The sequence below is a fragment of the Galeopterus variegatus genome, unplaced genomic scaffold (genome assembly GCF_000696425.1).
Source record: "Galeopterus variegatus unplaced genomic scaffold, G_variegatus-3.0.2 Scaffold154, whole genome shotgun sequence".
In the NCBI taxonomy this organism is placed as follows: Eukaryota; Metazoa; Chordata; class Mammalia; order Dermoptera; family Cynocephalidae; genus Galeopterus; species Galeopterus variegatus.
Window position 1 is genome coordinate 346928 of NW_007726265.1, and position 10497 is coordinate 357424.

The 10497-nt window shown below is 47.9% G+C and overlaps 1 protein-coding gene across 1 annotated transcript in view; it reads left to right on the forward strand.

Annotated features, from left to right (window-relative positions):
* IL6R (interleukin 6 receptor) overlaps window positions 1-10497 on the forward strand; it is an 85467-nt gene that overhangs the window by 70697 nt on the left and 4273 nt on the right. Inside the window, exons 10-12 of the mRNA XM_008592849.1 lie at window positions 2313-2356; window positions 3489-3579; window positions 6975-7068. Coding sequence (XP_008591071.1) covers window positions 2313-2356; window positions 3489-3579; window positions 6975-7068 — 229 coding nt within the window. The remainder of the gene's footprint in view (window positions 1-2312; window positions 2357-3488; window positions 3580-6974; window positions 7069-10497) is intronic.

Below are 10497 nucleotides of genomic sequence, written 5' to 3' on the forward strand. Positions count from 1 at the left end.
CTTTTTTTTTTTTTTTTTTTTTTTTTTGTCTTTTGTCTTTTTCCGTGTCTGGCAATGGATCGCAACCCTCAGTGTTGCCCCCGTACTGGACCGGGGACCGGCAACGGGATCGCAACCCTCGGCGTTGCTCCCGCACCTCGCTCAGCCAGTGAGCGGGAACCGGTCCGTATGTGGGATCCGAACCCTCGGGCGGGAGCGCCGCCGCGCTTCCCAAGCGGCGCACTATCCAGTGCGCCACCGGGCCGGCCCACCTGTTTCCTTTTCTGTAACGTGAGGATAATAATGGCACCTATCTCAGAGTAATGTTGTGAGGATTAAACAAGTTGATTCATGTAAAGTGGTTAGAATGGTGCCTCGTACATAGTGAGTGCTCAATAAATGTTAGGTATTGCTGTCACCGTGTTGTTTTGTGATCACCCACTGTCACCACTACTGTCACAACCTCACACATGGGGCCAGTGAGTGTCAGTTTCTCCCTTTTCACCCATCATGGTAACTGGAGTGAGACATTAAGAAATACAAAATACTGGAATAGAAATGTTAAATTATTTCACCTAAAGAGAAAAAAATGTGTTTCCTGATGTAAAGCAAGTTCTGTAGCCTTTCTGAGCCTCAGAATATTTGTAAAACTGGGCTGATAGTATCTGCCTCCTATGACACAGTGAAGGTGAATACAGGAAATGGAGCTACTGGAACTATATAGTAAACCTCAACAAAGGTTGGTGCCAGTAATATTAGCAATATTTTACTAGTATGCTGTTCATATGTTTATCTGAACCACCAGAGGTTAATTGTCATTCTCTGGACCACATGCCATGGTGGGGGTCAGGACTGAGGGTGGAAACTATATGGGTCTCCCTTTCTTCCAGAAACATCTCTCTAGATTTGGAGATCTCTTTAAAAGCCCTTGGGGTGTCATGCCCAGGATTCTAAAGCCAAAGGTCTAGGGTGGGGCCTAAAAGGCTCCAGATGATGCTGACTGGCTGTGTCTGGGGAACCACTGGGCTGAATGACTGTCCATGGTCACCCATGTTTTCTGTTTAGTGCTACCCCATCTACTCGCTTTAGCTTTCATTCTAGCACCCCCACACCCCTCCGTTCATCCTTCAGTCACCCCCTGCTATAAGTCTAACTGCTCTCTGCTAGGCTAGGCTGGGAGGAACACAAAGGAATAAGAAACTGGGTCCCTCCCATGAATTCTACGTTCAATTCTAGGCTAAGGTGCTGTGTGACCTTGGACAAGTTGCTTTCCCTCTCTGTACAGTGAGGAGGGTGGCTGTGTTCTTAAGCTCCCTCTGGTGATGCTAGAGTGTGGTTTTCTCCCCTTCTGGGGATGGCACACACTCCGGCTGGAAATTCTCTCCTGAGCAGAGGTAGGGTCATCCTCTCCTTCACCCCTTTCTAGTCCTTCCTTATGCTACTTCTGGCTCAAGGAGGCTTGTCATCTTTGTGTGAACCATTTCTGTGGTATTTTTAACTTCTTGATGGAAAAATGATGAACTGACAAGGAAATATTTTGAAATCCAGAACATTCCACTCATTGACTTTCATGGTTCAGTGCCTTGTCCCTTGGGCCCACATTTGCCACCGAGCCTGGCCTTGTGTCGGGGCTCTCACTGTGATACTTGGCCTCCCTCTGCCTCAGGGATTTCTGCAGAAATACTGTTCCCATGGAGGGGAAGGGGCCTTGTGAGGTTGCCAGGTCCATATCCCTTTTCCTGCAAGGTGTACTAAACCCATCCAGGTAGATGAGAATTTGTTGTTATGTTGTATATTTTTTATTGCAAGAAGGTGCATAGAAGGAAATTAAAATGTTAATACTGCTTATATATGGTGATGTGTATCCATCCTTTTTTTCTTCCTGTGTGTGAATATATATTATGATATATAATGTAATATAAAATAAATAATGACATATATATGTTTCTTTAGACACTTGGGATCAAACTATATGGATCTTGTGTTACATATTTCATACAACTTTATGTAATATCTTCAACATTTTTCTAAAAATTTTGTGTTGTTCATTTGTTTTTGGTGGCTGGCTGGTGTGGGGATCCGAACCCCTAACCTTGGTGCTGTAACATTATACTCTAACCAACCAAGCTTTTTTTACCTAACATATTTTAAAAGGCTATTTCATTATATGGCTATATCATAATTTATATAGCTAGTCCCTTATGGTTGGATATTTGGTTATTTCTAGCATCATGCTCTTTAAACAACACCGTGATTAACTTTCTGCTTCTGGAGCCCATCAGGGACTCCAGGGTCCTTGAATGACTAATCACGATGCTTCCTTCTGTCTGCAGAATCCAGGAGTCCTCAAGCTGAGATGGTGTCCCCCTCCACGCAGGTGAGCTCATGTTCTTGTAAAAGGGTCCTAGTGGTTAGGAGTGTGGGCTGGCACCAGATAGAATTTGGTTCAAATCCCAGATCTGCCACTTACTAGAAATGAGGTGGTAGGTGTGTAACCTGTCCTTTCCAAGCCTCTGTAAAAAGGGGAAATAGCAGTTCCCTTGTCCCAGGGCTGTAGAGTGTGCAGCAGTGCTGGCCTGGTGCACAAAACTGCCCTGCGTCTAGTGGCTGTTTCATCTCTGAGCTTTTTGGACATCACTAATGACTTAGCTTAAAGCTCACATTCAGCTCATCTGAGTCCCTCCCCTGCGGACTCCTGGTGTCACAATTTGCCAGAAAGAGGATTACCTCTGAAGCTGCTTAACGACTTCCTTGAGTAATCCAATTTCCCATCCAGCTGTATCTCCTCCTGTGGTCCTTAAGTCCCTAAACGCTAAGCTGGGAGGCTGAGCCACTCCTGGAGCTGGGCAGCACAGGGAAGGAGCCCAGAGTTTCTGAACCTTATCCAGATTCAGTGCAGGACTGTCCAGGCACCAGCAGGAGCATATCTACAGGTGGAGCCCATGCGTGGGGCCAGAGAGCTCCTAGCACAGGTTCTAGGGGAACTGACACTGATTCACACTGATTGCCCATGCCCCGCCAGACTCCGAGCCTTGCCTTTGCTAGCTCATTTGATCCTCATTTAACCCTATAAGGGAGCAGGACTGAGGCCCAAATGGGTTGAGAAATCTGCCCCATATCACATAGCTAGTAAGGGGCAGAGCCAGGAGTCCAGTCCATGCTTTTCCCAGTGAGCAGTGGTATTTGTGCCCTGGCACTGGACCCATAAGTACAACTGTGGCTTCAGCATATCAACTGAGTATCTCTTCTGTGCAAGGTGCTGTGCTCTTGAGCTTTTGGTGGAGAGGCAGATGGAAAGAAATTTCCACCTTGAGCTGACAAGGTGTGGATACAAATGCACAAGTAATAGTGAAAAAGTTGAGGGTGACGAAGGTCAGATACCAGGAGGTTCATGATATAGAGAAAGGAATGCTTTGGGTGGATCAGGGAGGGCTTTGAGGAGGAGGTGATGGTCTGAATGATGGTAGGATCCACAGAAAGGGTCTTATGGTGAGAAATGTCTCTTTTAGGCACCTACTACTGTTGATGATGATGATGATGATGATGATGATATGGATAATATTCTCCCCAGAGATTCTGCAAATACAACAAGCCTCAAAGGTAAGGACTGGATATTTTTGTATCCCTATGGTCTGAGGGGCACAAGACATGTCTCTGCAGAAAGTCCTTTCTTATTTTGACTGGTTGGCAGAGTTCCAGTGCCAGAATATTCTTTTATTACTTTGCGTTGAAATTTGAGATTGCTAGCTAAGATACAGTGACGGGGCCATAAGAAGAGCAGAACAAATCAGTGAAATATTTCACACTTGGCTCACAGTACAAACGAATGTGCTGCAAACAAAATTATTGGAGTCTGAAATGGAATACCTGTTGAAGGAAGTATTTGTTTTGGGAGCCCTTGATTTCAGTGCTTCTGATTTTCTATTCCTGTGAGATCAGGAAAACTTACCAACATTTGAATCAAGAAAGATCACAAAGATCACAGGTCCTGTGTTTGTTTTACTAGATGGATGTATGGGACGCATAGAGTCCAGACTCCAGAGGCTCAGCAGTTGAACAGCTCCATCTGATGGCTCTTGGGCTTTCTGAGGAAATCCTTGGCCTCCTTACCCTTACCTGTGTAGATTCCTTCCTGCCCCTGCTGCTGGGTGCCCAGGCTGTGCCATCCCAGGGGCAAAACCCTACCATGGTGCAGAGCCCCTGTGGAGGACCTGCTAAATACCTGGGGCTGAGCTCTTCACAGCTGGGGACTCAGAGGGAATTAAATCTATCTTTGCTCTCAAGGACTCTACAGTACACTGGGAGGCCCTGACAAAGAGAAATTCGTGACTTTAACAAAGACCAAAGTGTGAGACAGGCCAAAAGGAAGGCATAGATAAAGCAGAATGGAATCGAGAGAATTGAGAGAGTGTGTCCAGCAGCGAGAATCACAGGAAACTCGTTGAAATTGGCCTTAAATGGCATGGGAAGATGGCAGGAGGCCAGGCGTTCAAGAGCTGCTACAGAGGGACCCTTGAGTCTTCTCCATCCCCCCTCACCAATGGGCTCATCCAGCTCCATGTCTTTAAAGACCATGTATGGGCTGATGACTCCCAAATTTATATCCCCATCCTGACCTTGCCACTAACACTCGTGTATCCAACTGTCTAGTTGACATATCCACTTGCACACCTACTAGAAATCTCAAACTTAACATATCTAAAGGAGAAACGCTTGATACCTCCCCACCTCTCCAACCCAAAACTGTTTTTCTCCATCTTCCCCATCTCGGCGACCAGCACCACATTTGCTGGGCTGCTCAGGTGTGGGGCATCAGGCACACTTCTTCTCCTGCCTCTCATCCTCTGGCCAAGCCCTCAGCACGTCCCGTCAGTTGTACCTTGAGACATGCCCAGAAACTGGAGAGCTTTAGGAGCTGCCAATTGGTCTACCAGCTTCCAGTCTTACACCTCAACAGACTCTTTTCCAACCAGCACCCAGAGTGATCCTTAAAACACAAATCCAAGCTCTCCCTTGCTCAACACTGTGTCCCCCAGAGGAAAAGCCAGAGTCCTCACAAAGTCCCTAGGCTCTGTGGGGAGTCCTAACAAAGTCGTCTAGTCCCCTACTGGTAGACCTCTCCTCCTCCATCCCCGCTCCACTCACGCTGCTCCAGCCGCACCGCCATCCTTGCTCTTCCACACAAGCTCTACTCCAGGGCCTTGGCACCTCCTTGCTCTGCCTGGAGGGTCTTCCTCTGACTCTATTTGCCCACTCTTTCCTACCACCCAGGTCTCTGCTCAAATGCCTCTTTCTCAGGGAGCCCTTTCCTGATCACTGCATCTGACAATGCCGCCCCTGCACTGTCACTCTCTCCCTTTCCTATACTTTACTTTTCAACATTGCCCCATCACTGCTAACATCACACAACATATTTGTTTGTTTGTCTCTCTTGATTAGAATGTAGGATCCAGGGGTGGTGGGGGGGGAGGAACATTTCTGTCATACTTTTCCCTGTATTTCTGAAGCTTAGAACAAAGGCTGGCACAGGATAGGCATCAATAAATATTTGTTGAATGAAGGAAGGAACAAATATAAAAAATGGTGACATATTAATAAGTGAGCAAGTCAAGCCTACTGCTTTCATTACATGGCTGTTTCTGCCAAGAGACATGCGACATCCTCAGAGAGACCTGTCTTTGCAGTCAGTGCCCACTCACCAGCCTGGACTCACTGCAATGCCTGCCTCCAGTGGGCATCTAAAGCAATGACTAGCAGCGGCCTCTTCTTTTTTTTTTTTTTTTAAAGATGACCGGTAAGGGGATCTTAACCCTTGACTTGGTGTTGTCAGCACCACGCTCAGCCAGTGAGCTAACCGGCCATCCCTATATGGGATCCGAACCCGGGGCCTTGGTGCCATCAACACCACACTCTCCCGAGTGAGCCACGGGCCAGCCCAGCGGCCTCTTCAACAATGGATACCATTTAGGGTAGAAGAGCTTGAATCCTGGGTCCACGCAGCTGCGACTATCTGCATTTGCAGCAGAGGGAGAGAATGAAGGTTTTGCTTAGATGTACCTCTGTCCTGTCCAGGGTCTCTGGCAGTGGTAGGAAGGACCTTTCTGTGGGAAGACATGGCTACTTGTGAAGCTAGTTTGTTCTTTCATTCATTCGATGAAATATTTTGGAGAGCCTACTTTATGCTAGGCACAGTGTCAGCAGCTGGGAGTATATGAGAGAAAAAGACACGTGCAGTCCCCACTTTCAGGGAGCTCAGTCTAGAGGTGGAAGTGGAGAAATAACTGGGAGGGCACTTACTCAGCTTGCAGGAGGGTCAGTTCTCAAAGGAAGTGACATCACCTCATCTGAGAGCTGAAGGCTGAGTAGGGACTGGACAGCAAAGGGGAGCAGCAGAGGTGGGAAGAGCTTTCCAGGAAAGAAGAGGGAGCACGTGTGGAGGGCCCTGGAGCACAGGGAACACAGCACGTTGGAGAACTGAATGAAGGTCATGTGGCGGGGCTGGAGTGCCAAGTTGGGGGACAGGCAAGAGATGATGCCCCGATGGAGAAAAGTACTTCCAAATACTCAATTTAAAGCACCCGAGCCTCCTTGGCATCATCCACACTGGAGCTGCCATCAAAAGGAGGTCCTCAAAGCCTTCTGTTTCTTGTACCCTCTCTGTGTCTTATGGTGGCAGGCTGAATGTCACCAGAAAAGCGACTCTGAAAGTAAGTGGGAATCTGTGGCTGGCGGCAGGAGCCCAGAAACTCTGACCTTGAGGTGTATCTCCTGCCAAGTGGTGGGATCCTGGGGTCTGTTGGGTTATGCTCGGGCCAGATTTGACTTTGGCCAGAAAACTGGCAGTCCCGTCAAGTGGCAGAGCTGCTTCCTCTTCCAGGGGTAAGGTTGCTTTGAGGAATTTGACAGAACCAGCTAATTGGTTTTCTTCTCCTCCTCCTCTGTCTACTCCTTTTTTTCCTTCTTCTCCTCCTCCTCTTTCTTCTTTCTTTTTCTAGGGCAGGATTCTTCTCTGGTACCACTGCCCACATTCCTGGTGGCTGGAGGAAGCCTGGCCTTTGGAACGCTCCTCTGCATTGGCATTGTCCTGAGGTATGGTGGGTCCTGGGGGATGGCCCTGTGGTGTTCTTGTATTTCTTAAGTAGCTTTCCTTTGCCCATTCAGTCATCAGAAATTTGCAGAGCATTCACTCATTCATTTATTCATTCAACAAATAAATGCACACATAACACACACAGCACCTCCTGTTATGTCAAGCCCTGTTTCAGGTGCTGCAGAAGGCACTGTTGGGTGGGATGGATACAGTCTAATGAGGAAGCCATACACTGAGAGATAATTACCGGTGTGAGAGTGACAAAAAGAGCAGCCTGTGGTAAGGAGAACTGACCCCGCGGCATTAAGGAGGAAGAGGAGTTGGTCTGATGAAGAGGAGAAAGAAGAGGGTTCCAGGAGAAAAGCTCAGTATGTGAAATGATTGAGACTGTATGCAAGCATGTGCACGTGTATTGCATGTGTGTGCGTGTGTGCATGTGTGTGTGTAGCGGTATGGGGGAGGCCTGGGGCAGGGGAAGAGTAGAGAGGTAGCCTGGAGCCAGGTCATGGAAGGCCTTGAAGAGAGGTGGAAGGACGCTAGGCCTTCTCTTGAGGGTTCTGAGAAGAACCCGATCAGGTTTGCAGTTTTAAAAGATCCCTCTCAATGCAGTTTGGAAACTGGGTAGGAGAGGTAGGCATGGATGCTAGTGTTCCTGTGTCTGGGCATGGGGGATGATAGGTCGGCTGCTCTAGGATGCGTAGCAATGGGTTGGAGAGCCATGAATGGATTCAAGATACAGTTTAGAAGTAGAATTAACAAGATTTGATGACAGTAGATGAGGAGGATGAAGGAGAGGGAGGAATCAAGGATGACCCTCAAGTTTCTGGCTTCAGTAAGTGGGCAGATGGTGTTGTCATTCCAAAGATTGGAAACATCAGAGGAAGAACAAATCTGAGTGAAAAGCAGTGAATCTGTTTTGGGACCTACTGAGTTGGAGGTGCCTGTGAGAACCTCAAGTGGACATGTCTGGCAGACAATTCAGATGTTGTCAGCATGTAGATGGTAACTGGAGCCATGGGAGAGGATGGAGATAGAGCTGATGACAGGACCCTGGAGAAATCCAACACTGAAAAGTTGTGTAGAGGAGGAGGAGCTGGGAGAGGGGCTGAGAAGGAGTGGCCTGCAGGTTGGAGAAGAACCAGGAGACTCTGGTGTTGTAGAAACCAGAGGGAGACAGTGTGTGTTAGACACCGAAGAAACAACTGAGGCTCTGGGGTTGCAGTATGAATATGACCTTTCCTCTCTTCCAAGAGCCACATACTGAAGGGATTAAAGTGCTGTGAGAGAATTACAACAGACATGTGTGCACAGAGAAATCCGAGGTGCCTGGTAGGACCTCCTTGGGAGCATCCCAAGTTTCAATACAAGCAGACCTAAAGGGTCACCTTTAAATGCCCTGTCCTAGTGCTGTCCCCCAGCCATGATTAGAAAACACTCTTCTTTTTTTTTTTTTTTTTTAAAAGATGACCGGTAAGGGGATCTTAACCCTTGACTTGGTGTTGTCAGCACCACGCTCAGCCAGTGAGCGAACCGGCCATCCCTATGTGGGATCCGAACCCGGGGCCTTGGTGTTATTAGCACCGCACTCTACCGAGTGAGCCACGGGCCGGCCCAGAAAACACTCTTCTAAGCTGAGTTGGCACTCTGGCCACTCATCAGGCCAATCTCCCTCTCTATTTGGTCATTGGTTTTGTCGTTCGTTCCCAAGCTTGCAGAAGTCAGCCAACAGTGCCCCCAATGAATAGTCAATAATGAAAATTTTCAGTGTTCATGGATGTACTGCAGGAACTTGCAATTTTGCATAAGCTGAAGGCCTAAAAGTAGTCCGCTGGGCCCTTTGGGCAGTGATCAATCACTATGATAACACAAGTGGAGGAGAAACTGCATTCCATCCTTCCTTCCTGTTACCTCGTATGTAGCTTTCTTCTTTCTTCTTCTTTTTTTTTGGCACTTGTCCAGTGTGGGCACCCGAACATATGACCTTAGTCTTATAAGGCTGTGCTCTGACCAGCTGAGCTAACTGGCCAGCCCACTGTGTGGTTTTCAAAGAACTCTGGCTGGTGATTGTGGGAAGTGGTCTTTGAGAGGGTTTGGGAAGGAGGAGTAAGACCTTGGCAGAGAGCTTTCTACATGTTAGCTTATTGGATGCTCACAGCGGCCCTGAGCAAGCTTGACTACCAAGGGTGGTCTGGGTTGGAAGATTAGCAAGATGACAACTCAAATTGTGTTCAGAGTTATTCTCACATTGATTTTTCAGTCATGCAGTGAACAAGCCATCCAGTGCCCTGTGCTGAGCACATATTGGTAATTTATTTCTTAGCCTGATGACTTTCCATTTTCTTCCTTATAGACAAACTTATTTGGAAAGAGGTCATCCAAAGGGTATGCTGATGATGAGATTCATAGTGAATGGAAGTAGCTCCTTAGAAGAAGCAAAGACTTTTACACCTTTCATCCATGGGGGCCATGTCAACATTCTGGGGTCTACCTCGGGGGTTGCTTACCTCACCATAGGCACATACTCCTGTGTCTGTTTGCATTTCTACATTATTAAGGCTGCAACAGCCTTTTTCATAGCCCACCACAGACCCTACAGAGTAGATATGATTTCCATTTGACAGATGAGGAAACTAAAGCTGAAGGAGGTGCACTGACTACAGCTAGTAAGGGTAAGGCTAAGATTCAGACCCAAAGCCTGTGTTCTTTAGGTAGGGCCTTAGGAGTCATCTAGTCAAATTCTGTAATTTTACAAATGAGGAAACAGCCTAAAGAGGTAAAATAACTTGCCCAAAGACAAGCAAGAGCCAGGACTGGAACACATGCCCCGAGAGTCCCTGCCCGTGGTGCTAGCCTGCTGTTGGCTAAAAGGTGGGCCCAGCTGGTCCTATCATTCCACCACCGGCCTTAACAAGCAGCGCCATCTTGTTGTGCTATTAACCTCTAATAGAGAAGCATCAGTTGGGAACAGACCTAGCTCGCTAATTTGCTGAAAATGCTTGGGCACTGGCTGGTTGCTAAACAACCAGAGTCCCTGCAGGCACAGACAAGGCAAATGCCCTGTGCTGAGAACATATCAGTAATTTATTTCCTAGCCTGGTGAGTTTCCATTTTCTTCCTCATAGGCTAATTTATTTGGAAAGAGGCCAGATATTTCAAGTGATGAAAAACTTCTCTATTCCCCAAATCCCTCCTGTTAAGAAAAGGGTATAAACTTGGATACTGTGGGAATCTGGGAGTGCCAAAAAGGCTAGGGCCGGCCCGGTGGCGCACTGGATAGTGCGCCGCTTGGGAAGCGTGACGGCGCTCCCGCCCGAGGGTTCGGATCCCACATACAGACCGGTTCCCGCTCACTGGCTGAGCGAGGCGCGGGAGCAACGCCGAGGGTTGCAATCCCGTTGCCGGTCCCCCGTCCGGCACGGCGGCACCAC